Below are 27,466 nucleotides of genomic sequence, written 5' to 3'. Positions count from 1 at the left end.
CGTGGGGTCCAAAGTAGGACCGCCCTACAGTGCAGGAAACACAGGAATGATCTGTTGTGTTCCACAGGCTAAGTGGGAAGTCTACTCCCTGCAAATACACACTCTCATAAGCACATCCAGCAGTTTAAGGGTTACAGGCTATAGGGAAACCACATAAAATCAACAGCTCCCAATGTGTCACAGCCACTAAAGCTCACCATCTCATGGAAGACGTTACACAAATGGCATCTTAATCCCTAATTGGGGAGCGCTCAGGATACAAAACAGCATGCAAGCTCCTTCATTCACAGCGCTCACACTCAATCCACCCAAGGAGAAGAATGTAATAAAAAGTCAGAGCTACGACCAAGCCGGCAGCACAGAACGGACCCTCACCCCATTCGAGGAGTGGGCTCCAGAGCTAGCAGGTGAGATTGCCAGCATCTGTGCAGGGAGGACAGAGCCAACGTTTCAGATCTGGAGCCTGACAAAGGGTCATCCAGACTCGAAACGTTGGCTCTATTCTCTCTCCAAAGAGGCTGTCAGACCTGCTGAGATTTCAGCTTCCGCAATATTTTGCTTCTATCTTGGTGTACTCATTGACTTGGGCTTTGAGAGCTGGATAATATTGAGGACTGACTTTCTCGCAGAGTGATGCTTTTGCAAATCTCCCAAGTTGCCAGCAATGTCCATGAAGGAAGAAGTTGTCATTGAAGTTGATGTGTCAGCACTGACTGAGACACGTTTCTCTATAATGCAAAGATTATCCAAGAAACTTGGAAAGCTTCCAACAAATGCAAACTCCTGAGTGTTGGTAAAGAAACATAGAAACATCGAAGATAGAAGCAGGAGGAGGCCATTTGGCCCTTCAAGCCTGCCGCACCATTCCAGCATCAAGCCATTGTGCTGATGAGGAACTCTCTGGAAGGACAACACAAACACACCTTGCAGCTTTGATGTCGAGTTGCAGGTCATTGTATCTGGATGTGGGAAGGGCTGATGGGGGTTGGTGACAGGATGATGCCTCTCCATTAGGCATCTATGGCAGCGGCAGGTTGAGAGATCCAAGCTCAAACATTGAAGATTACCTTTGTGGCTCAGCCTGTAGAATCAAGCTGGCGTTGTACTGACATGAGCGCATCCATGTTTGAATTGGTTTAGCAGCTGTTAGAAAGCTGCCAGGCCACTGATTTGCTGAAGTTCTGTTTGAAGGGACTGTACTATCTGGAGCTGCTCCACGACATGCACTAATTGGATGTAATCCACATTCCATATCAGTTACATGCTGTCATGGCTACGATGCACCCCAAGGACGGCACAATCGTAAGGGTGGAAGGTGACTAAAGCTGCTTCTGCCATCACTCTGAGAGTTCTGGCTTCTCCTGAGATGTTTGTGCTGGGAGTGATGGTGTTGGAGTGTCCCCGACACTGAAGGCTGAAGAGAGTCTCAATTCTGCAAACCAGCCATGACCTTATTCCTCCTGACACCTTGCGAGGTTGTCACAGGTGTGTCTGCCGCATTGTGACTTTTCAATGGCATCCTCATCTGAATCTTTGCCCTCTTTGGAGTCATTCCCTTCCACACCCACCTTGTCCGAGGAGACATCTTTAGGAAGCCAGTGGTTTACCCAATCATGAGCGTTGTGGCAGAATATGCTGCATTGTTCCTCTCCTCGGAAATACTCTGTGCTCAAAGTCATTGTCCACACCATTAGTCACCAAGGAGCCAACCCTCCAAATGCTGAGCCCCTCAAAGGAAGTGGCTCAGGGAGTAAGAGTGGTGGGATCTCCCTGGCTACCAGCGCCATAGATACAGGATCTACTGTCAGCGGTCACAAATAACGTGAAACCTTGTGGCTATGAGAGAGTAAAATCCTTTTCTGTTCATGAATCTCACAGGCTGCTGCCACGGATCTCTCCAGGCCACATGTGTGCAGCCAATGACAACCTGCACACAGGGAAATTACTGATCAGGTCCAGCACAGCTCCCTCCTGTGTTGTACCCTCCACATATTGATTTAAAAAGTTCTCCTGTACATATTTCAAGAAATCTGCTCCATCCAAGCCTTTAACACTGTGTATATTCCCAGTTAATGCTGGGAAACTTGAAATCACTGAATATAATAACCCTATTGTTATTGATTTTACACACCCCCACAAACTGAGCACAGATTTGCTTCTCAATATCTCTCTGACTATCTAGGCATCGATAATAAACACCTAACAATGTGGCTGCCCCTTTTTTATTCCTAAACTCTACCCACAAAGCTTCATTTGATGCCCCCTCCAAGATATCATCTCTCCTCACAGCAGTAACTGCCTCCTTAACTAATAATGCAATGGCCTCCTCCTCGTTTACCTCCTCCGTATCTCACCTGAAGATTCTATATCCCGGAATGTTGAGTTGCCAATCATGTCCTTTGTAACCACAGTGGTTAGCACTGCTGCCTCACAGCGCCAGGGACACGGGTTTGATTCCCGGCCTGGGTCACTGTCTGTGTGGAGTTTGCACATTCTCCTCATGTCTGCGTGGGTTTCCTCCGGGTGCTCCGGTTTCCTCCCACATTCTGAAAGACGTGCTGGTTAGGTGCATTGACCCAAACAGGTGCCGAAATGTGGCGACTAGGGGATTTTCACAGTAACTTCATTGCAGTGTTAATGTAAGCCTTACTTGTGGCTAATAAATAAATAAACTTTAAACTTTCCTTCAACCATGTCTCTGTGATGGTTATTATATCACATAGTTGGTGAAAGATACGTATAGCCACATCCCTGGGAAGTGAAGTTGCCTCTGACACTGTCTCCAGGCACCAGTTGCATCTTCTGCAGACCCTTGGCTGTGCCTAACATCTTTGTGGATGATGTCCCTCCCTCCTCGGGAAAATCTGGGGCTTCCTGGGCTCCAATGGAACTGCCTCTTCAGGGCAATATTCTTGCTCGAGCTGTGCCTTCTTCCCCTCCTCCTTCTTATCCTATCTATCAACAAGACAGCATGAGATAGTGCCTGCATTCTGTACTCCTCCTTGTATCTGTGACAGATGCAATTGAGCAATATGCTGGAACCCTCAGTCAGGCTATTGTCAGTTCTCAGACATTCAGCATTAAGTTATGACGGTGAGCATGTTTCCTTGCATGCCTTGACCAATACACCAGGAACATTGAGGTCTGTGGGATCCATATCACAACTGCCATGGCCCTCGTTTGATCAAACTTTCCTTTAGGCATACCCCTGCAAGGATAAGATTGCCATTTAGACCAACTGCACTCCAGTGCCAAAACCGACTGGATTCTCACCTGAATGCACAGTGTTAGTGTAGGAGGACAGCAGGTCCATTGTGTATGAGACGCTTGGTCCAGCTCTTGGCACAGTCATGTTCTCCACAGTTGGAGCAGGAAATTAATAGGGTGTCCCTTCACTCAACTCAAATTTATTGTCCTGAACTAAATGTTCAGTCACTTTTCTCAAGCCTGTTTTTCTAACTGTGTCACTGATCACTGAATGCAAACATGGTGCTTATCACATTCATCAGTGCGGCCTGCTTCCAACCTCCCCCATCACCAACAAGTCTCTCCCAGTGTCCTGCACCCTCACCATCTCCTAATTCCCCTTCCTCCTGTTACTATTGTGATCATCCTGTGCTATTGATATATTTTATGTTTAAGGGGAATGTTTTAAAATTCAATGTTTTTCGCTAGGTAGTCAGTATGTCTCGCATAAATATAACCCAGATGCTGGGAGAGCAGGATAATTGCTCATTTTACTTTGTAGTATTTACTTAGAAGAGAGCTAATAGATTTTTGTTTATAGATGAAGATCTCCCCTGGGGTTTTTGTTTAGGCTGATTGACAGGGTCATGTGATAACGTGATTAATGGGAGGAGCTAGCTTTGTAGCAGAGAAAAAAAGCTTTCAGTTTCTGGCTGGGATTTGTTTAAAGACAGAGGGTCGGAGGTAAGAGGGGTGCCCCATTGCCACCTTGACACTGCCCAAGGAGCAAAGTGATAATGCTCAGGGGGCACCATGGCATTTACCACCAGGCATCAGGCAGTGCCTAGGGGCAGAGACCAGATGGGGCAAGGCCTATAGGGGGCGGGCCTTCTGGGGGGGAGATTGGTGGGGATGGGTGGTTCCACTGCCATTCTGTACTCAATGGTGACAAGGGAGAGAAGCCCTCGATCAGGGCTGTCAATCAGGGTGGTGGGGGAGGGCTGCCTACCGAGGGTGGGGGAGGTGGGGGAGTTGGAGCTGGCGGTAGGGACATGTCTGGAAGGCCAGTGATTGGACCATGGGGGGAGCAGAAGGGCAGTGATGTGAGGTCATGGGGCTGGCCAGCAATTGGGATCCCTCCACTCACATTGTCTGTATCTTTAAGACCTGGTTGGCTGTAGAGATTCGCATTCTAATCAGTATTCTGTAACTTGATTTTGTGTCTCTGTATGCCCTGTTTGAGAGCAGATATCCACTCCATCTGACGAAGGAGCAGCGCTCCAAAAGCTAATGGCATTTGCTACCAAATAAACCTGTTGGACTTTAACCTGGTCTTGTTAAAACTCTTCCTGTGCTCACCCCAGTCCAACGCCGGCATCTCCACATCAGCAATTGGGAGGCAGGAAGTGAGGGGCTACGGTGTATGTACTGATCTTGGTGCTGACCAATCAGTGCATGCGCAGTGGCCCACTCAGTGCAATGCTACTGGCTTCTCGCGCAGGATAGGCCCCGCCCCCAGCTCTTGCACTCGGAGATTCAACTCGGGGCTCTCTGTGATGCACAGAGTGTGGGAGATTCATTCTGAAAATCCCACTGAAAAAACAATGGGATTTACTCCCGTTTTCGACATTTAGAATTTTTTTGGGAGAATCCCACCTGACATTCTTCCTTGATGTATCTGCTCTGATAATGCAGCTAATTGAAAACAAAATGTGAATGAATTGCTTTGTATAAATACACTGTTCATATGAAATTATGGTACAACTTTGACTAAATAAATATCAGGATGCTTTCATTCATTACACACTGAATTAATATCTGACAGCTTTTAAAAAGTATACAGTTTTAAAACAACATTTTCCCTATCAAACTCTCTCGTTTGATATTACGATAGAATATTATAAAATGTAAGCAATGAAAGTTTGACAATTCCAAGATTAGCAGTTAACGTAAAGAATTTCAAATGCATAATTCCTGCTAATCTCAGTTATCTGCAGTATGTTGAAGTGTTAATGCGCGATTGAGGTTACAGTCCTTACACAAGTCACTAACATTGATAGATATTTAAAATCAATTGCAATTGCGGACTAGTTATCATACCTTTTTAACATGAAATATAATGAAGAACTTTATGATCTGAATTGCTGGTAAAAGAGGTGCAAAGTAAAGTCCAATCCTGAAATGTAAGTTTTTAAATGAAGAACAGTGAGTAAACAGTATTGAAATACATAAAATTGTGTAATTCTAGAGATCTTTTTAATTTTGTAAATCTACATACCATGCTAGAGTTTGTGCATAGATTAAACCTAATACATTCCTCGCAATGTCAAATTCTGGTACTCCAAGTTGACGGCAGCAATGCGTTCCCATGATGCTGAAGGCATTTGAGAAACCAAATGTTAAATTATTGGTATTCCATAAAAAGTACCGCTTGCTAAATCATTCCAGGTTATTTCAAATATTAACGGTAAAATATGTAACAGAATTCAATCTCGACAGTAATAAATCATCAATGCTTAGATAAAGTACCCTTTGTGGATTGCCAGCATTCAGAGTGAGTAATTTAGTTTACAATTCCATGGCACAGGTACAATCTGAAGTTCCGAAAGTTTCTACAACTGGCCAAACAGCAACAATGTGGTGGATAATCTCCCTCCTCTGGACCAATAACAAATTCAAATCTCAGACTGCTAGAATTGCCCGGGAAAAGATGCCTTTGACACATGGATCATCTAGGCCACCGGGAAAAGGACACCATGGATGGATAACGGGGTAAAGATGAGGTAACAGAGCATTTCAAAATGGATTTGAGTTTTCTTTTTCTAGTTTCAAGAAGGTAGTGAAGGTGGTTTGCTTTGACAATATTGTGTGGGACAGTGTTTGGAAGTTGATTTAACCTTCCCCAGTCAATGGGCAATGTGGGTGGTAGCGAACCCAGTCCATCTGACCTCAGAGATCCATCAGGGTTTAATGTCTAATTGACAGTGGGAACCCTGCCACTGGGGTGCTGGCTCCACTGGGGTCATTTAACTGTTGCACTGCTGGGCCTGGGCCGGAACGGACACACCTTCATCACAATGGATCTGCTTAAATAGCAAGCTCACTACCAAGACTGACAGAAATAATGCCATGAGCTGGATACGTAAAGTGAAAAATAAAACCTTTCTTTTTTCGGGTGGCTGGCTTGGATTGTAGGAAGAATGAATCAGCCAGGCAGGCGTAGACCATAACAAATGACCATCTATTCAGGTGCTGGGGTCAGATGATCCAATAGTGTGAGAATCACTCGGTTAAATTGGCTTAGTTCAATCTTTTTATCTTATGAAGCTTTTTAAAGGTAATGGTTTAGCTCCAGCCCTACAATAATTCTTAAATTCACAGACAGCTAAAGAATCAGGGATAGCATGTGTTCACTGCCCCAACACCCCTCTCGCCTATTCCAATCTCCCCAACACCCTCTCGCCTATTCCAATCTCCCCAACACCCTCTCGCCTATTCCAATCTCCCCAACACCCCTCTCGCCTATTCCAATCTCCCCAACACCCCTCTCGCCTATTCCAATCTCCCCAACACCCCTCTCGCCTATTCCAATCTCCCCAACACCCCTCTCGCCTATTCCAATCTCCCCAACACCCCTCTCGCCTATTCCAATCTCCACAACAGCCCTCTCGCTTATTCCAGTGTCTATCTGCTTGTTTGATGTTCTTGAATAGTCTTGGAAGATCCTCAATTTTCTCCAGCGATGAATCAAGAAAACCAATGCTCATGTCTTTGCCTCTCACCACAGACTTCATACTCTTGTCACCAACTCTGCCGCTCCCAATCCCTAGCCTCCTCCAGCCCTACAACTCACTTATCCTCATGACATTTCTGTTCTTTCAATCTTGGCCTCTGGTGCCGCTTCTCACCATTAGTGGCCAAGTCTTCAAACACCTCGGCTCCATTCTCAGGAATTCCTCTCTAAACTCCAAAGTCTCTACATTTCTCTCTCCCTTTCAGGTCCTTTAAAGGAAGATGTTCTTCCTTTAAGTCCCCTCCCCCTTCCCTTCTAATATCTACTCCCTGTGTCAGCGTCTGTTTTTTTCAGATTACACTTCTGTGAAGTGCTTTGCGATCTGCACCTAAAGCGTTAGATTAAATGCTTGTCATTTGTAACATCTCCCAAGTTGAAACTAGGTCTAAACTAAGGGAGTCATTTCAAAACATATCAGAGCTTTGAGATTTTATGACGTTGAGATAGGGATAATAAACTGAGTATAAAGGTAACCTGGCCTTGTGGCATTTTCACGTTTGCTCTTGTTCCCATCGAATTTTACTTCTAAACTTGATTGTGTTTGAGTGGTGATTACCCCACTTTTCAACCTTAATGCAGTGGTACACAGGTGAAGATTTAAAACAAAAATAAAATCCTCACCTGAACAGGTCTCAGGTCAGGGTAGCCACCTGCTCCCACCTCTTTATAAAGCACTGCACTACCTTACCTCCAGGCCCAAAGATTCACAAACTATCCATGAACACGCAGCAAGAGATCTGCTGGTTCATTTAAAACATGCTAACATGTCTCCAACAGCTAAGTACAGAATTCCGGGAGAATGCAGTGAGTACGTCACGGCAAAATTTCATGTGAAAGAATTTGAATGGCTCCGATATTCCCACATACATAAATAATATTTTAAATGAAATGGACAGTGCGGTTCTTATTGAAGGCGAAAAGCTTCATACCGGATTATTAAGCTGTACTGGACATTGCCCAACCACTGTGTCACTGTGGGCAGCACAGTGACATCGTGGTTAGCACTGCTGCCTCACAGCGCCAGAGACCCAGGTTCGATTCCCGGCTTGGGTCACTGTCTATGTGGAGTTTGCACTCAGTTAATGGTAGGGCGTTGGGGAGAGTTACAGAACAAAGAGATCTAGGGGTACATGTTCATAGCTCCTTGAAAGTGGAGTCACAGGTGGACAGGGTGGTGAAGAAGGCATTCGGCATGCTTGGTTTCATCGGTCAGAACATTGAATACAGGAGTTGGGACGTCTTGTTGAAGTTGTACAAGACATTGGTAAGGCCACACTTGGAATATTGTGTGCAATTCTGGTCACCCTATTATAGAAAGGATATTATTAAACTAGAAAGAGTGCAGAAAAGATTTACTAGGATGCTACCGAGACTTGATGGATTGAGTTATAAGGAGAGGCTGGATAGACTGGGACTTTTTTCTCTGGAGCGTAGGAGGCTGAGGGGTGATCTTATAGAGATTTAAAAAATAATGAAGGGCATAGGCAAGGTAGATAGTCAATATCTTTTCCCAAAGGTAGGGGAGTCTAAAACTAGAGGGCATAGGTTTAAGGTGAGAGGGGAGAGATACAAAAGTGTACAGAGGGACAATTTTTTCACACAGAGGGTGGTGAGTGTCTGGAACAAGCTTCCAGAGGTAGTAGTAGAGGCGGATACAATTTTATCTTTTAAAAAGCATTTAGATAGTTACACGGGTAAGATGGGTATAGAGGGATATGGGCCAAATGCGGGCAATTGGGATTAGTTTAGGGGTTTCGAATTAGGTAACGAAGTTTGCAGACGACACAAAGATAAGTGGAAAAGTGAATCGTGTGGAGGACGGAGAAGATCTGCAGAGAGATTTGGACAGGCTGAGTGAGTGGGCGAGGATATGGCAAATGGAGTATAACGTTGATAAATGCGAGGTTATACACTTTGGAGGAAATAATAACAAATGGGATTACTATCTCAATGGAAACAAATTAAAACATGCTACCGTGCAAAGGGACCTGGGGGTCCTTGTGCATGAGACGCAAAAGCCCAGTCTGCAGGTACAACAGGTGATCAAGAAGGCAAATGGGATGTTGGCCTATATTGCGAAGGGGATAGAATATAAAAGCAGGGATGTCTTGATGCACCTGTACAGGGCATTGGTGAGGCCGCAGCTGGAATACTGTGTGCAGTATTGGTCCCCTTATATGAGGAAGGATATATTGGCATTGGAGGGAGTGCAGAGAAGGTTCACCAGGTTGATACCGGAGATGAGGGGTTTGGATTATGAGGAGAGGCTGAGGAGATTGGGTTTGTACTCGTTGGAGTTTAGAAGGATGAGGGGGGATCTTATGGAGACTTATAAGATAATGCGGGGGCTGGATAGGGTGGAGGCGGAGAGATTCTTTCCACTTAGTAAGGAAGTTAAAACTAGGGGACACAGCCTCAAAATAAAGGGGGGTCGGTTTAAGACAGAGTTGAGGAGGAACTTCTTCTCCCAGAGGGTGGTGAATCTCTGGAATTCTCTGCCCACTGAGGTGGTGGAGGCTACCTCGCTGAATATGTTTAAAGCGCGGATGGATGGATTCCTGATCGGTAAGGGAATTAAGGGTTATGGGGATCAGGCGGGTAAGTGGTACTGATCCACGTCAGATCAGCCATGATCTTATTGAATGGCGGGGCAGGCTCGAGGGGCTAGATGGCCTACTCCTGCTCCTATTTCTTATGTTCTTATGTTCTTATTTTTCAAAAAAAAGGGCGGCATGGACAAGTTGGGCCGAAGGGCCTGTTTCCATGCTGTAAACCTCTATGACTCTATGACGCTATTCTCGCCGTGTCTGTGTGGGTTTCCTCCGGGTGGTCCGGTTTCCTCCCACAGTCCAAAGACGTGCTGGTTAGAGTACATTGTCCCGAACAGGCGCCGGAGTGTGGCGACCAGGGGATTTTCACAGTAACTTCATTGCAGTGCTAATTTAAGCCTTATTTGTGACTAATTGGTGACTATTTTTAGTACGATAAATACTGAATTTGCAAGTATTTAATTTCATTTCATTATTGGATTGGAATAATAGCTATTTTTAAAATCTAAAATTGCTTCACATCAGCAAGAGAATCCTACCTTCGAATAAACTCCCCAAAGAAGGAACCCAGTAAGGAGAAGATAAAATCAGTTACCACAAGTCGGTACAGGTCTTGGCCCACGAACGTCTCCCAGCACTGTAACATAACAAATGACAAGCTTAAGCCATAACAATTTGACAAATAATCGTGTAAATTACCAGATGAAAACATTTGCAAAATGTCCTTAAGAAAAAACATTAAATATATTCTAACAGATATAAGGGTAATTGAGAAGAGATAAATAAAAGCGAAATCTGAAATTAAAACAGAAATGCTGGGAAAACTCCACAGGTCTGACACTGTCTGGGGAGAGAGAAACAGATTTCACATTTCGAGGCTCTATGACTCTTCAGAAGTAAAGAGAGGGAGAAATGTGATGGAATTTATACTGTATAAGAGGGGTCAGGCTTGTGGATTAAAGTATAGAATCATAGAATAGAATCATAGAATTGCCACAGTGCAGAAGAAGGTTGTCTGGCCCATCGAGCCTGCACCGCCAACAATCCCAGCCTATCCCCATATCTTTACCCTGCTAGACCCCCCCAAAATTAGGGTCAATTTAGCATGGCCAATCCACCTAACCAGCATATTCTTTGGACAGTGGGAGGAAACTGGAGCACCCAGAGGAAACCCACACAGACACGGGGAGAACGTGCAGCCTCCACACAGACAGTGACCCAAGCCAGGAATCGAACCTGGTCCCTGGCGCTGTGAGGCAGCAATGCTAACCACTGTGCCACCGTGCCACCCTGTGACAGGTGGGAGATGAGAGAGATTGCACAAAGGTGTGTAGGACATAAGGCAGAGGTGTTATTGGCAGTGTGAAGAACTATAGAAAGCACTGATAATGGCACCAATGTAAGATATCAGAAAGTATTTTCTGGGAGAACAAATGTCAGTGTTCTGTGGAAGCAAAAAGTATGAACAAGTTTGGGGGGGCGGGGGGCGGAATTTGCAGAAGGACAAAGCTTTTTTTGGATTTAACAGGGGTCAAGGTGGAGGTGAAATTTCACAGTTATTGAACTCAATGTCCAGAAGGTTATAAAGTGCCGGATCGGAGGTGAGATGCTGTTCCTCCAGTCTGTGCTGGTTTCACTGGAACATTTCCGCAAGCCCAGGGTGGACGTACAAGAGAGCAGGAAGCTGAGTTAAAATGGCAAACAACAGGAAGGCTGGGGTCATGCGTGTGGGCTGAGTGAAGGTGTTCCACAAAGCAGTCACCCAGTCTGCATTTACTCTCCCTAATGTAGAGGAGAGCACAGTGGGAGCAGCCACTGCAATAGACCAACCTGAAGGAAGCAAGTGAAATGCTGCTTAATCTGAAAGGAGTGTTTGATGCCTTGGACGACAAGAATGAAGGAGGCAAAGAGATAAGTGTTGCACCTTCTGCGGTGACATGGAAAGATGGTGAATGTCCTATCAACCGGGAATAGGGGCAGTGGGAGGATGGGGGTGGAGGGGCCCTTGGTTAAAACAAAAGACAGACATGTCACAAACATTGTTTTTGAAAGTTGAATCATTAGAACTGATGCGATGGAGGTGGTGAAACTGGGAGAAGAATAAAACATTTACTTAATAGTCATTTGTAAATACAGAACTTCAGTATTACTGTAAGAAGAGACATGTCAAAACTTTTTGTCTTGCACTCATCAGGATACTTTACAAGAATACCAGTGTAAGGGGAAAGCAACAACTTATACTGTCTGAGAAGAGATTGCTGATTGGTTGTCAAGTGGACACTGATTGGCAGAGGCATTGCCATAGAGTTGATGGTGACTGAGAGTTAACTGCAAAGCATTGTTTGAAGTTTAAACCAGGCAGCTTGACCTTGATTGGTCAAGGCATTGCTCTGGGAAATGAATCAGCGAATGGCGGTTACGTATTTTGCTTAGCTGAAACAGGCGCAATGTGTGTCCGTGTTCTTCCTGTCTGCCTGCAAAGAACAGGACCCTGAGCATTAATATATGTAGCTTCCAGTCCACACAAATGTGCCACACAGAGAATCAAAGTAACAATCTTAAATTAGTGCCAACGTTTCGAGTCGGACGACCCTTCGTCAGAGCTGGCAAAGCTCTGACCTGTCAGAGGGTCATCTAGACTCGAAACATTGGCTCTATTCTCTCCCCACAGATGCTGTCAGACCTGCTGAGATTTTCCAGCATTTTCTGTTTTTGTTTCCGATTCCAGCATCCACAGTATTTTGCTTTGAAACTAGTTGTCAGCGTGATTCTTCGCAGACAGAGGAATTTTTTAGCAAATGTTGTCCAATCACAGAATCACATCGGATGTTGGAAACTGTTTTTTGAGTTTTTCAAGTGCAGGCTGATTGGATGCGATCGGGACCTTTCCTGTCGTGAGTATGAGCTGGGACATAGTGTTTGATACAATCCACCAAGCGTTCACTTGCCAACCAATCAGCAATCTCTGCTCATTTATAAACTGTTCTTTTCCCCTTTTGCTGGGGTTACTGCGATATGTCCTGATGAGTGCCAAACAAAATGCTTCGACATGTCGCTTTTTTCAGCAGCAGTTACTTAATAGTTGAGCAATGAATCGAGTGAGAATAAACATTGATTAAAAGCTGCTGTGATACGTACCTCTACAGTATTTGCTACTGTCACTAGCCAATAGTAACACAGAACTCCAATTACTGACATTTTCAGTAACACATTCCTGCAAAGAAGAAATGAGCTTATTTACTATTTATAGTTACACACATACGCACGTATCCAATAACCATATGTAGACTACTTGCACAGATTAGTAGAGTGCCTGTTGTAACAATTCCCCAGATCTGGCAACGTTTGGTGTTCAAGTTAAATTTACATTCTGAATTTTTTGTCCTATACTCAGGTGTGCCTTATACAATAACGGGAGTACATTTTGCCTTGGAACTGCTCAGTATAAAAGTCAAATTAGGATGACATTTAGACCAGGTGCAACCAATGTTTTGAAAATTCTCTCAGTTTGTAGAAGTCACTGGCAAGGCAGCATTTATTGTCCACAGGCTGTTTCCCTGAGAGAGTGGCCGTGCTCCTTCTTCTTGACCAGAGGAAGTACAATCTTTTAATAGTGGTTTGAACAATTTGTAGGGGCTTGCTGGACCATTACAGGGCAGTTTAGAACATTGAATACAGGAGTTGGGACGTCTTGTTGAAGTTGTACAAGACATTGGTAAGGCCACACTTGGAATACTGTGTGCAATTCTGGTCACCCTATTATAGAAAGGATATTATTAAACTAGAAAGAGTGCGGAAAAGATTTACTAGGATGCTACTGGGACTTGATGGATTGAGTTATAAGGAGAGGCTGAATAGACTGGGACTTTTCTCTCTGGAGCATAGGAGGCTGAGGGGTGACCTTATAGAGGTCTATAAATTAATGAGGGGCATAGACATGGTAGATAGTCAATATCTTTTCCCAAAGGTAGGGGAGTCTAGGTTTAGGGCATAGGTTTAAGGTGAGAGGGGAGAGATACAAAAGTGTCCAGAGGGGCAATTTTTTCACACAGAGGGTGGTGAGTGTCTGGAACAAGCTGCCAGAGGTAGTAGTAGAGGCGGGTACAATTTTATCTTTTAAAAAGCATTTAGATAGTTACATGGGTAAGATGGGTATAGAGGGATATGGGCCAAATGCGGGCAATTGGGATTAGCTTAGGGGTTTTTTAAAAAAAAGGGCGGCATTGACAAGTTGGGCCGAAGGGCCTGTTTCCATGGTGTAAACCTCTATGACTCTAACCACATGGATATGGGACCAAGGCACCAAAGTGGCAGACTGTGTAACTACACCATGGGGTAGATTTTCCAGTCCCACCGGCCGCAGGATTCGTCACTGGTCAGACAGAAGATTCAACAGACCATTAAAAGGTCCATTGACTTTGGGAGCAGAAAGTCCCACCTGTGTTTCCTTTCTTTAATTCTTTAAAAATTCCAGCATCTTCATTGTGATGTTAACTTCCAAATATTTTAATCTGAAGTGAAGTTCTCAAACTGCTGGAGATTGTAACTCCTGCTCTCTGGATTATTATTTCAGGTTTCTATTAGCCCATAACATGATGGTTCCATTACCACATTGTCTAATATGTCCTGATCGATTGGTGCCACAATTTCAGATATAAAATGGTAGCAAGTTTTATTCCCATCATTCAAAGTTCAAAGTGTTGTCCCACCCAAAAGGAACATTTATCATACATTTTGTGAGAAATAAATGTCTATTTTCTGTATTTTACTCTCCTAATGCTTTTATCTTTGTTACACATCCTGCTGTCTTGTATTAATGTGTTACTTTCATTGTCTATCTGTAGATTTTTGTACTCTCCAATGGTGTTAGTGCATTTACTGTGGCTAATCCACCTGACCTCCACATCTTTGGAGTGTGGGTGGAAACCGGAGCACAAGGGGAGAAAGTGCAAACTCGTCACAGACAGTGACCCCAGGCTGAAATTGAACCCAGGTCCCTGGTGCTGTGAGGCAGCAGTGCTAACCACTGTGCTATCGTGCACACCCTTGCTTGCTTGTCAAACCTGCCAGTCTTAAGCTATTTAGCATCACTTCTAACATTAAGAAATCTCTTTTCATCCTCATTAATCTCTCCCTTTTTGAATCATTTCAGTTTCTACTGACTGTAGTAGTTGGAGGCAGGGAGGGGTTGTCAGCCCAAATGTCTGCCTAGTCGCTTTAGTCCATCTCTCTAACTCCATCCTCTTGGTACAGTCGACCAATCGCACCTCCTGTGCTACCTGATGGTAGAAGTTACTGCCCATCCTCCCTCTTTCAGACTGTGTCCCATCACATTCCACAGAGGGCCTGCTCTCTCCCTCCCACTCCTCCAGGGGTTGGGGGAGGTTGCACTTCTTTGCAATTCATCCAAAATTTAACAAACCAGAGGAAACCAGAGTTTGAGCTATAAGGAGAGGCTGGAGAAACTGGGACTTTCTTCCCTAGAGCGTAGGAGGCTGAGGGGTGATCTTATAGAGGTCTATAAAATAATGAGGGGCATAGATCAGCAAGATAGTCAATATCTTTTCCCAAAGGTAGGGGAGTCTAAAACTAGAGGGCATAGGTTTAAGGTGAGAGGGGAGAGATACAAAAGGGTCCAGAGGGGCAAATGTTTAGCACAGAGGATGGTGAGTGTCTGGAACAAGCTGCCAGAGGTAGTAGTAGAGGCGGGTACAATTCTGTCTTTTAAAAAGCATTTGAACAGTTACATGGGTAAGATGGGTATAGAGGGATATGGGCCAAATGTAGGCAATTGGGACGAGCTTAGGGGTTAAAAAAAGGGGCGGCATGGACAAGTTGGGCTGAAGGGCCTGTTTCCAGGCCCCCTGGGCCTGATGAAATGTATCCTAGGATTCTTTGGGAGGCAAGGGATGAGATTGCAGAGCCTTTGGCTTTGATCTTTGGGTCCTCGCTGTCCACGGGGATGGTGCCAGAGGACTGGAGAATGGCGAATGTTGTTCCTCTGTTTAAGAAAGGGAATAGAAATGACCCTGGTAATTATAGACCGGTTCGTCTTACTTCGGTGGTTGGTAAATTGATGGAAAAGGTCCTTAGAGATGGGATTTACGACCATTTAGAAGGATGCGGATTAATCCGGGATAGTCAGCACGGATTCGTGAAGGGCAAGTCGTGCCTCACAAATTTGATTGAATTTTTTGAGGAGGTAACTAGGTGTGTTGATGAAGGTAGGGCAGTTGATGTCATATACATGGATTTTAGTAAGGCGTTTGATAAGGTCCCCCATGGTCGGCTTATGATGAAAGTGAGGAGGTGTGGGATAGAGGGAAAGTTGGCCGATTGGACAGGTAACTGGCTGTCTGATCGAAGACAGAGGGTGGTGGTGGATGGAAAATTTTCGGATTGGAGGCAGGTTGCTAGCGGAGTGCCACAGGGATCAGTGCTTGGTCCTCTGCTCTTTGTGATTTTTATTAATGACTTAGAGGAGGGGGCTGAAGGGTGGATCAGTAAATTTGCTGATGACACCAAGATTGGTGGAGTAGTGGATGAGGTGGAGAGCTGTTGTAGGTTGCAAAGAGACATTGATAGGATGCAAAGCTGGGCTGAAAAATGGCAAATGGAGTTTAACCCTGATAAATGTGAGGTGATTCATTTTGGTAGGACTAATTTAAATGTGGATTACAGGGTCAAAGGTAGGGTTCTGAAGACTGTGGAGGAACAGAGAGATCTTGGGGTCCATATCCACAGATCTCTAAAGGTTGCCACTCAAGTGGATAGAGCTGTGAAGAAGGCCTATTGTGTGTTAGCTTTTATTAACAGGGGGTTGGAGTTTAAGAGCCGTGGGGTTATGCTGCAACTGTACAGGACCTTGGTGAGACCACATTTGGAATATTGTGTGCAGTTCTGGTCACCTCACTATAAGAAGGATGTGGAAGCGCTGGAAAGAGTGCAGAGGAGATTTACCAGGATGCTGCCTGGTTTGGAGGGTAGGTCTTATGAGGAAAGGTTGAGGGAGCTCGGGCTGTTCTCTCTGGAGCGGAGGAGGCTGAGGGGAGACTTAATAGAGGTTTATAAAATGATGAAGGGGATAGATAGAGTGAACGTTCAAAGACTATTTCCTCGGGTGGATGGAGCTATTACAAGGGGGCATAACTATAGGGTTCATGGTGGGAGATACAGGAAGGATATCAGAGGTAGGTTCTTTACGCAGAGAGTGGTTGGGGTGTGGAATGGACTGCCTGCAGTGATAGTGGAGTCAGACACTTTAGGAACATTTAAGCGGTTATTGGATAGGCACATGGAGCACACCAGGATGATAGGGAGTGGGATAGCTTGATCTTGGTTTCAGATAAAGCTCGGCACAACATCGTGGGCTGAAGGGCCTGTTCTGTGCTGTACTGTTCTAGGTTCTATGTTCTGTGTTAAACCTCTATGACTCTAGGTTGATATGATTGGTGCTACAGTGCTGTTATTTTCTCACTATTTGACGAAGGAGTTGTAAACATCAAAACCGGAATGGAGAGTAGTGATGACACGGATACAACAGAAAAGTGTAGAAAATAATAGAGAATGAAAGTCAAACCAGAACTAAGTTGTAACTATGTGATAGAAAAACAAAATGAGAAGAAAAATAGAAGGGAAGAGAGTCACTATCAACTGTTGTCACCTGGGAATCTTAAAGTTTTTGTAGCAAGAAGGTGGTGACCCTGGAAGTCCAAGTTGAACCCACGGTGGTACATGATTTGTATGCTGTAAACATTCAATAACTCAAGGTGCAACAGAAGGCTTGTTATTGGAACTCGACATTAATCACTTTCTTCAAAACAGGCATTGCTCCCAGCGATTTCATTAGATTTAGTGTTCAAATAAAACATTTTAAGATGGTCACTATGGTTATGAACACTCTTTACAGCAAGTTTAGGTGATGATAGGATTTATTTGAAAGAGAAAATTGAAATCAATACCTTATAATGAGAACATATATCTCATCCCGAGGGTATTTGAATCTTTCCATAAAGCCAAGAAAGGAGAAGAATAAAGGGATGCACAGATTGATGATGGCCACCACAAGAGGTAAAAGCAACGTTGCTGCTTGCTTTTGCAATTCTTCCTCAGTTGGATCTTTATAAATAAGCTATAAAAATATAAATCAAAGGATTTATCTTCATTTCTCAAATCATTTGGAATACTTCTTGAACATTATGTGTTGTTGCTTCCGAACATCATGATCCATTTTTATTCACTTATGGGACATGGGCGTCGCTGGCTAGGCCAGCATTTATTCCCATTACTAGTTACCCTTGAGAAGGTGGTGATGAGCTGCCTTCTTGAATCGCTACAGTCTATGTTGTGTAGGCACACCCACAGTGCTGTTAGCGAGGAAGCTCCAGGATTTTGATCCAGTGACAGTGAAGGAATGGTGATATGTTCCCAAGTCCGGATGGTGAGTGACAGATTCCTGACCGGGATTTTCCAGTCCCAATGCAGGGGAAACCACCAAGGCCCAGCCAAAAGTCCACTGACTATCAGTGGGACTTGGTGATCCCTTGTTTCTTTAACACACCAGAAACAATCTTTAGTACTCCAGTAATTAGACAACTTTTCCAATGTATACTTTATATCCTGAACAATAATTTTTTTTTGCTGTTTCCTATTTGACAGTAACTTTTTTTGTACTTTTGCGCCATATCCTTTATTTGTAAGACAGTGTCAAAATCTAACATGTTTGCATATTACTAATTAGATTTGAATGGTGTCCTTCGGTCTATTATTCTAAAATCAATTCTATCATCTTTCTGTTGCAACATTCAGCAGCCTCTTGAATGCGTCCAATGTCTGAGTTGAACTCTTCTTCCCGATCACCCTCGAGATAAAGAAATACATTCCACCTTGTGTCAGAAATCTGCTATTCACTCTCCTGATCTGTGCCTTCTCATCCCATTGCCTTGGTGTATCTGGAAGTATTGTCCAGGTTATCTTGTTAAATGTCTTATACAAATTCTCACTCTGAGGCATCTCTTCTAAAGAACAAAGAGCCCAGCCATTCTTCATGGCTGGACCCTCTTCTAACTCTGATAATCAGCCACATTTCGTCTCTTCTGCATCACCGCTATGGATGCTTCTTTTCATCAGAATGCACACAATCATTTTTCATCAAAATACATTAATCACATCAACTAAAACCAATTGTAGAAAACTGCCTATTCAGAGCTTGAACTGAATTTATTCAATGATATGATCCAGTATCATATCATTGAAGGAGTAACAGGAATACAGAGTATTGGGCTAATGGTAAGATACTTGGTAGTGTGGATGAGCAGAGAGATCTTGGTGTCCATGTGCATAGATCCCTGAAAGTTGGCACACAGGTTGATAGGGTTGTTAAGAAGGCGTACGGTGTGTTAGCGTTTATTGGTAGAGGGATTGAGTTTCGGAGCCATGATGTCATGTTGCAGCTGTACAAAACTCTGGTGCGGCCGCACTTGGAGTATTGCGTACAGTTCTGGTCGCCGCATCATAGGAAGGATGTGGAAGCATTGGAAAGGGTGCAGAGGAAATTTACCAGGATGTTGCCTGGTATGGTGGGAAGGTCTTATGAGGAAAGGCTGAGGGACTTGAGGCTGTTTTCGTTAGAGAGAAGAAGGTTAAGAGGTGACTTAATAGGGGCATATAAGATGATCAGAGGATTAGATATGAATGAAATGTTCTTGGCAGACAGGATTAAGGAGAATCCTAAGGCATTTTATTCATATGTCAGGAACAAAAGAGTTGTCAGGGGAAAAGTCGGACCTCTCAGGGACAAAGGAGGGGAATTATGCTTAGGACCCAAGGGAATAGGGGAGATCTTAAATGAATACTTTGCATCGGTATTCACAAAGGAGAGGGACTTGTTGACTGGGAGTGTCTCAGAGGGAGGCGTTGACCCGTTAGAGAGAATCTCCATTGCAAGGGAGGAAGTGTTAGGTTTTTTAGGTAACATTAAAACTGACAAATCCCCAGGGCCTGATGGCATCTATCCTAGACTGCTCAGGGAGACAAGAGATGTAATTGCTGGGCCTCTGACAGAAATCTTTGTCTCTTCATTGGACACAGGTGAGGTCCCTGAGGATTGGAGGATAGCAAATGTGGTACTGTTATTTAAGAAGGGTAGCAGGGATAACCCGGGTAATTATAGGCCAGTGAGCTTGACGTCCGTGGGAGGGAAGTTGTTGGAGAGGATTCTTAGAGACAGGATGCATGCGCATTTAGAACGGAACAATCTCATTAGTGACAGACAGCATAGTTTTGTAAGAGGAAGGTCGTGCCTTACAAATTTGGTGGAGTTTTTTGAGGAAGTGACAAAAACGGTTGACGAAGGAAGGGCCGTGGATGTCGTCTATATGGATATCAGTAAGGCATTTGACAAAGTCCCTCATGGCAGGTTGGTTAAGAAGGTTAAGGCTCATGGGATACAAGGAGAAGTGGCTAGATGGGTGGAGAACTGGCTTGGCCACAGGAGACAGAGGGTAGCAGTTGAAGGGTCTTTTTCCGGGTGGAGGTCTGTGACCAGTGGTGTTCCGCAGGGCTCTGTACTGGGACCTCTGCTATTTGTGATATATATAAATGATTTGGAAGAAGGTGTAACTGGTGTTATCAGCAAGTTTGCGGATGACACAAAGTTGGCTGGACTTGCGGATAGCGATGAACATTGTTGGACAATACAGCAGGATATAGATAGGCTGGAAAATTGGGCGGAGAAATGGCAGATGGAATTTAATCCAGATAAATGCGAAGTGATGCATTTTGGAAGAACTAATGTAGGGGGGAGTTATACAATAAATGGCAGAGCCATCAAGAGTATAGAAACACAGAGGGACCTAGGTGTGCAAGTCCATAAATCCTTGAAGGTGGCAACACAGGTGGAGAAGGTGGTGAAGAAGGCATATGGTATGCTTGCCTTTATAGGACGGGGTATAGAGTATAAAAGCTGGAATCTGATGTTGCAGCTGTATAGAACGCTGGTTAGGCCACATTTGGAGTACTGCGTCCAGTTCTGGTCGCCACACTACCAGAAGGACGTGGAGGCTTTAGAGAGAGTGCAGAGAAGGTTTACCAGGATGTTGCCTGGTATGGAAGGTCTTAGCTATGAGGAGAGATTGGGTAAACTGGGGTTGTTCTCCCTGGAAAGACGGAGAATGAGGGGAGATCTAATAGAGGTGTACAAAATTATGAAGGATATAGATAGGGTGAACAGTGGGAAGCTTTTTCCCAGGTCAGAGGTGACGATCATGAGGGGTCACGGGCTCAAGCTGAGAGGGGCGAGGTATAACTCAGATATCAGAGGGACGTTTTTTACACAGAGAGTGGTGAGGGTCTGGAATGCGCTGCCAAGTAGGGTGGTGGAGGCAGGCACGCTGGCATCGTTTAAGACTTACCTGGATAGTCACATGAGCAGTCTGGGAATGGAGGGATACAAAAGAATGGTCTAGTTGGACCAATGAGCGGCACAGGCTTGGAGGGCCGAAGGGCCTGTTTCCTGTGCTGTACTGTTCTTTGTTCTTTGTTTGTTCTTTGGACAGTGAGAGCCTTTTTCCTCGGATGGTGATGGCTAGCATGAGGGGACATAGCTTTAAATTGAGGGGTGATAGATATAGGACAGATGTCAGAGGTAGGTTCTTTACTCAGAGAGTAGTAAGGGCGTGGAATGCCCTGCCTGCAACAGTAGTGGACTCGTCAACATTAAGGGCATTTAAGTGGTCATTAGATAAACATATGGATGATATTGGAATAGTGTAGGTTAGATGGGCTTTAGATTGGTTTCACATGTCGGCGCAACATTGAGGGCCGAAGGGCCTGTACTGCGCTGTAATGTTCTATGTTCTATGTATATTAAGAGGAGAAAAGATTCCAGCACAGACTGGATAGTTCACCCTTAGAAACGTAGAAACATAGAAAAACTACAGCACAAACAGGCCCTTCGGCCCCACAAGTTGTGCCGAACATATCCCTACCTTCTAGGCCTACCTATAACCCTCCATCCTATTAAGTCCCATGTATTCATCCAGGAGTCTCTTATTGAGTTTGCCTCCACCATCACTGACGACAGCCGATTCCACTCGCCCACCACCCTCTGTGTGAAAAACTTCCCCCTAACATTTCCCCTGTACCTACCCCCCAGCACCTTAAACCTGTGTCCTCTCGTAGCAGACATTTCCACCCTGGGAAAAAGCCTCTGAGAGTCCACCCGATCTATGCCTCTTAACATCTTATATACCTCTATTAGGTTTCCTCTCATCCTACGTCTCTCCAAGGAGAAAAGACCGAGCTCCCTCAGCCTATCCTCATAAGGCATGCCACTCAATCCAGGCAACATCCTTGTAAATCACCTCTGCACCCTTTCAATCATTTCCACATCCTTCCTGTAATGAGGCAACCAGAACTGAGCACAGTACTCCAAGTGTGGTCTGACGAGGGTCTTAGATAGCTGCATCATTATCCCTGGACTCCTAAACTCAATCCCTCGATTGATAAAGGCCAGCACACCATATGCCTTCTTAACCACCACCTCCACCTGCGGGGCCGATTTTAGAGTCCTATGGACCCGGACCGCAAGGTCCTTTTGACCCTCTACAGCACTAAGAGTCTTTCCCTTAATATTGTACTCCTTCATCCCATTTGACCTACCAAAATGGACCACGACGCATTTATCTGGGTTGAAGTCCATCTGCCACTTCTCCGCCCAGTCTTGCATCCTAACTATGTCCCTCTGTAACTTCTGACACCCCTCCCATCCTTAAATTACTCTCTGCCCTTTGGTACACAAATCTGCAACATCACAAATTGTATTGTTCATTATTGAGTAGCTGAGAGCAAATAATTCCGTCGGAATGGCCAGGGAAGTGCAATTATCATAAAACAAATTTCTCACTTTTTATCCTGTCAGCTAACACCAATCTCCAATAAGGTTCACCATTTGCATAAACATGTTTGTTGAATTGCATTTTTGATGCGGTGTCATTTTTTGAAGTTTCAAGATAACTTCTTAAATCTGTTTGTGAAAAACAGTCTGGGGTTGACTAATAACACTGCAGTTAAAAACGACCCAAACTGAAGCAAGAGTATGCATCCGTTAATTTCAAGTTTCATAATAAAAATCCAAATATTACTAAATTTGGCTTATTTCACCCTCAGATCCTGATGCAAATTGTATTGAATGAATCCCTCTCTTTCTGTGCAGATCTTGCTCCTCGACATGGCAATTGCAGTGCAAATCCATTGCTTCTCAAGAGATGAAATTGCATAATATGTGAATTCATAAATATCCCAAGTTCCGATGTTAGAAGGGAATGTAAAGTTAATCAGAATACGGACTCTATTGTGCAGCCAAATAGAATTGCAGCAAGCTCGAGGTCAAATTAATCAATTGTACCAATGGTATTATTAAGAAATACTGATTTTCCAATTACTTGTCTTATTCAGAGTTCTCTGGTGAGAGTTGGTGTACAAAGTAACCATCGCTATACTTGTTTTTTTACATACTCACAGACCATAATCTAGTTGGCTGGTTCCGCTTTGCTGATCTACCTGCCACTGAAAGCTCGGAATGTAATGGAAACTCAGCTGCCTTTTGTTTCTCTACAGAAAAATCTTCCCCAGTATTCAGCTTTTCCATCAACCAATTCAGCCAAAGCCGAAAGTTTGCTCGTTTTCCCAGGAATTCTAGACAGACCATCCTACCACTGCTGTAAATGTAATACCAGATATTCTAAGGCAGAAGGAGAGTATAGGTTAACTCAGCAATTACTGTGTGCAAATTGGTTGTCACACCTGTCTACAATTAAAGTAATTAACTGGTTGAACAACGCTCAAGGAAACATCCTGTGACCGTGAAAGGTGCAATTTAATGGAGGTTCTTTTTCCTTTAATGTCCCTGGAATAGTGTTCCAGACTCACAGTAATTGCCTCGTCAGGGCTTCAAGGTCAGGCCGACAAAAAGATTTTATATTTCCTTCTGCGTTGCCCAGTGCTCCAAACAGAATAAATAAAAGTACTTTATAGAATCAGCGAAATAGGTCTGAATTCCAAGGCTAATTATCGTGCACCATAGACTTGTATTTCAATCACTGCTAGTACCTAATATTCTGGCCCTTTGTCCCTCTTTATTGCTGCATCGTGTGGAAGGTGCCATGAGAGCCCCAGCACTATTTAAATGAGCTGGTTGTGCATTATTGTCATCACAGGTTAAACGCAGGACAAAATCTGGATTGTACATTAATTAGTCTTGTATCAATAATCTGTTACTCTGCTGATTAAAGGAACAGCATTGTGCTTTTGGGGAGATTTTTGTGTTGGTGTCCTTTGTGGAATTGCTAGTTTGCACCAGGGCTGGAAGCTCCAACTGCTTTTGTCTTCATTACCCGGCTGGAGCAGATTTTGCAGTGAGCAGTGGACAGCCAGCTAGCTGCACTTGCCCAGAGACCTTCCTGGAGTTTAGGTGTCAGCTAATGTCAGCCAAACAATGTAGTGCCCTCTCCAGTGTGACCGGGACAAGTAACTGCGTATCTCCTTAGCCAATTAAATTGAAGAGTCATTAACCAATAGCATCATGTCTGAATCAGAAATTGAAAATTAGAATAATGAAACAATGTCTAATCAGATATAGAAAGTGAAAAAGAGAGGGTATCAAAGGTTTCAGAGAGACAACCAAAAGGGACAGAAAGATGAAGTTTAACTTAAAATGTTCTTTGTAAAATCTCCAACAACAATTCAAAGCTGAAGAAATGAGACCCTGATGCTGCAAAAGTTAATTTTCAATGCCAAAGAGGTTATTTGTCAGTAATTAAGATTGATCAAAACAGTGAAAGAGTACCTAAACCGGAATGGATAAGTCCTAACATTTTGTGGCAAGTTTAGTCTGTATCTACATGTCCGTGCTGGTGTTTCTTGCCATTCAATACAGTTGAACGGCAGTCAAACTGCGAGATGACATTAAGATAAAAACAAAATACTGCGGATGCTGGAATCTGAAACAAAAAGTGAAATTGCTGGAAAATCTCAGCAGGTCTGACAGCAGAGATCATAGTGTCAATGTTTCAAGTCAGGTACTGGAATTTTCCCGTCCTGCCCGCCATGGGAATCGTAGCGGGCGGGGGACTGACCATGCAAAGGTCTGTTGACCTTGGGTGGGATTTTCTGGTTTTGCAGCAAGCGTAGCCACAAAAAATGCGTCCACGATGATCCTTTGTCTGAGCTGACATTGTTGTGTAGCTTAAAGAACAACTTATCTCAAACAGAAACTTTTGGTTTCTCATGTCTAACTGTGCCCGTCTGCTTGCCAAATAGAACAAAGAACCGATCACGTTTACCTATCTAACCAATCGTTTATGTCCCTCTATTCTCCATTTGTTCATATGCCTATCAAGATAAGTCTTAAATGTGGCTAATGTAACTGCCTCAACCACCTCACTTGGCAGTGCATTCCAGACCGCCACCACCCTTTGTGTAAAAAACTTCCCCCGCACATCTCCACTGAACCTTTCCCCCCTTATCTTGAACTTGTGCCCCTTGTAATTGTCATTTCTGCCCCTGGGAAAAAGCTTCCAACTCTTCACCCTATCCACACCCCTCATAATTTTATAAACTTCTATCAGATCCACAAGACTATAAGACATAGGAGCAGAATTAGGCCACTCAGCCCATCAGATCTGCTCTGCCATTCAATCATGGCGGATATTTTTCTCATCCCCATTCTTCTGCCTTTTCCCCTGTCCCTCAGCCTCCGTCTTTCCAGGGAGAACAATCCCAGTTTATTCAATCTCTCCTCATAGCTAATACTCTCCATACCAGGCAACATCCTGGTAAACCTTTTCTGCACTCTCTCCAAAGCCTCCATGTCCTTCTGGTAGTGTGGTGACCAGAATTGGACACAGTATTCCAAATGTGGCCGAATTAACGTTTTATATAACTGTAACATAATTTGTCAACTTTTATACTCAATGCCCCGTCCGATGAAGGTGAGTGTGCCGTATGTTTTCTTCACCACCTTTTAAGGATCTGTGGACCTGTACTCCTAGATCTCTCTGTGTGTCGATGCTCCTGATGGTTCTGCCATTTATTTTATAGCTCCCACCTGAATTAGATCTACCAAAATACATCACTTCGCATTTGTCCGGATTAAATTCCATCTGCCATTTCTCTGCTCAATTTTCCAGTCTATCTATATCCTGCTGTATTCTCTGACAATCTTCATCACTATCCGCAACTCTGCCAATCTCAGTATCATCTGCAAACTTGCTAATCAGACCAGCTATGTTTTCTTCCAAGTCATTTATATATATATTACAAACAGCAGAGGTCCCAGCACTTTTCCCTGTGGAACACCACTCGTTACAGACCTCCATTCTGAAAAACACCCTTCCACCGCTACCCTCTGTCTTCTATGGCCAAGATGTGGAGATGCCGGCGTTGGACTGGGGTAAGCACAGTAAGAAGTCTCACAACATCCGGAGAATGAGGTTTTCTCCTTGAATGATAAAGTCGTGGGTAAAATTATTTAGTCAAAGAGCAGGTTTTGAAGGCAGGAAATATAAAGATAAATATACGGTTGGTCACTGATTTTAATTAAACTGGTGTTGTGAGACTTCTTACTGTTCTATGGCCAAGCCAGTCCTGAATCCATCCAGCTAGTTCACCGCTGATCCCATGAGATTTAATCTTTTGTACCAGCCTGCCATGAGGGACCTTGTCAAATGCTTTACTAAAGTCCATGTAGACAACATTCGTCGCCCTTCCCTCATCAATCATTTTTGTCACCTCCTCAAAAAACTCAATTAAATTAGTGAGACGTGACCTCCCTTGTACAAAACCATGCTGTCTGTCGCTAACAAGACCATTCAGTTCCAAATGTGTATCAGTCCTATCTCTAAGAATCTTCTCCAGCACCGACGGCTGTTTGATATGCAAATAAATAAGAGTGAGAACTGTCAGCTTCACCGGGGCTCTCAGATCAAAATCCTGTCCATGGGGAAATGATTATATATGCAAATATTTCTTTGTGTATTTCTGTTTATTAATATGTTAATGTTTCCTGTTTTTGATTATATTCTGGAGAATGAGGTTTTCTCCTTGATGATAAAGCCGTGGATAAAATTATTTAGTCAAAGAGCAGGTTTTGAAGGCAGGAAATATAAAGATAAATATACGGTTGGTCACTGATTTTAATTAAACTGGTCTAAACTTTATAAAACAAAACACTTCCTTGTCAAAGATGTTGGATTGTGTGGATATTTTCTGCCCCTTAAATGTGTTTCATTAGTTTTATGGTAACGGTTATTGCAGATAATAAGCAGTAATGGACCATTCAAACAGACTGGCCGGGATTTTATGATCTCACTCGGGCAAGGCTTGTAAAATCCCAGCCGAGGCCAACGGAGATTTTTGTTTTGCAAGGCTCGCCCGCGCCAATTTTGGGGTGGGCGTGGCGGTAAAATTCCAGCCACTGGCTCCTCATGCTGCTGTGTGATGATATGTCCCCCAAATAACCCTTTGACAAGTCCTCTTGACATTTATGACAGTTCCACTGGGACCTGGGGGAAATCCATTTGATGCTAAACAGCCCCTTCACCTGTGTTCCCTTGCTGCCTCCATGTAAGCATTGGGGCAATTATGTTGCCCCTGTTGGGAAGGTGTATTCACAGTAACAAGTTTAACCCCATGGACCTGGACCACTGCCTCGAAGGGACCCATTTCTGACTTTAGACTTCATCTCACTTTGTCTCAGAATCTACTGAGCCAAGAAGGAAGGACCTCCAGATATAAAGGGGAACCCCATCCACTGCTCTCTCACCAGGAGAGCCTTCTGTGTCACTGGCCTTGCAACCGATTAGTGGAAATCTGTTCCTTACAAGGCTGCAGGGGTCCCAGCACAACGAGTCATTTTTCAGTGGGCTACACTGGACTCATG

The 27,466-nt window shown here is 44.0% G+C and overlaps 1 protein-coding gene across 1 annotated transcript in view; it reads right to left on the bottom strand.

The window, feature by feature from the left end:
• The window catches only part of tmc5 (transmembrane channel like 5), a 256,340-nt gene that overhangs the window by 93,600 nt on the left and 135,274 nt on the right, over window positions 1-27,466 (bottom strand). The window contains exons 12-16 of the mRNA XM_078240932.1: window positions 17,490-17,659; window positions 12,667-12,742; window positions 10,068-10,165; window positions 5,465-5,560; window positions 5,287-5,362 (exon numbers count right to left, since the gene is read on the bottom strand). Coding sequence (XP_078097058.1) covers window positions 5,287-5,362; window positions 5,465-5,560; window positions 10,068-10,165; window positions 12,667-12,742; window positions 17,490-17,659 — 516 coding nt within the window. The remainder of the gene's footprint in view (window positions 1-5,286; window positions 5,363-5,464; window positions 5,561-10,067; window positions 10,166-12,666; window positions 12,743-17,489; window positions 17,660-27,466) is intronic.

This window comes from Mustelus asterias, chromosome 23, assembly GCF_964213995.1.
Source record: "Mustelus asterias chromosome 23, sMusAst1.hap1.1, whole genome shotgun sequence".
Taxonomy (NCBI): Eukaryota; Metazoa; Chordata; class Chondrichthyes; order Carcharhiniformes; family Triakidae; genus Mustelus; species Mustelus asterias.
This window is presented reverse-complemented; position numbering and strand designations above follow the sequence as displayed.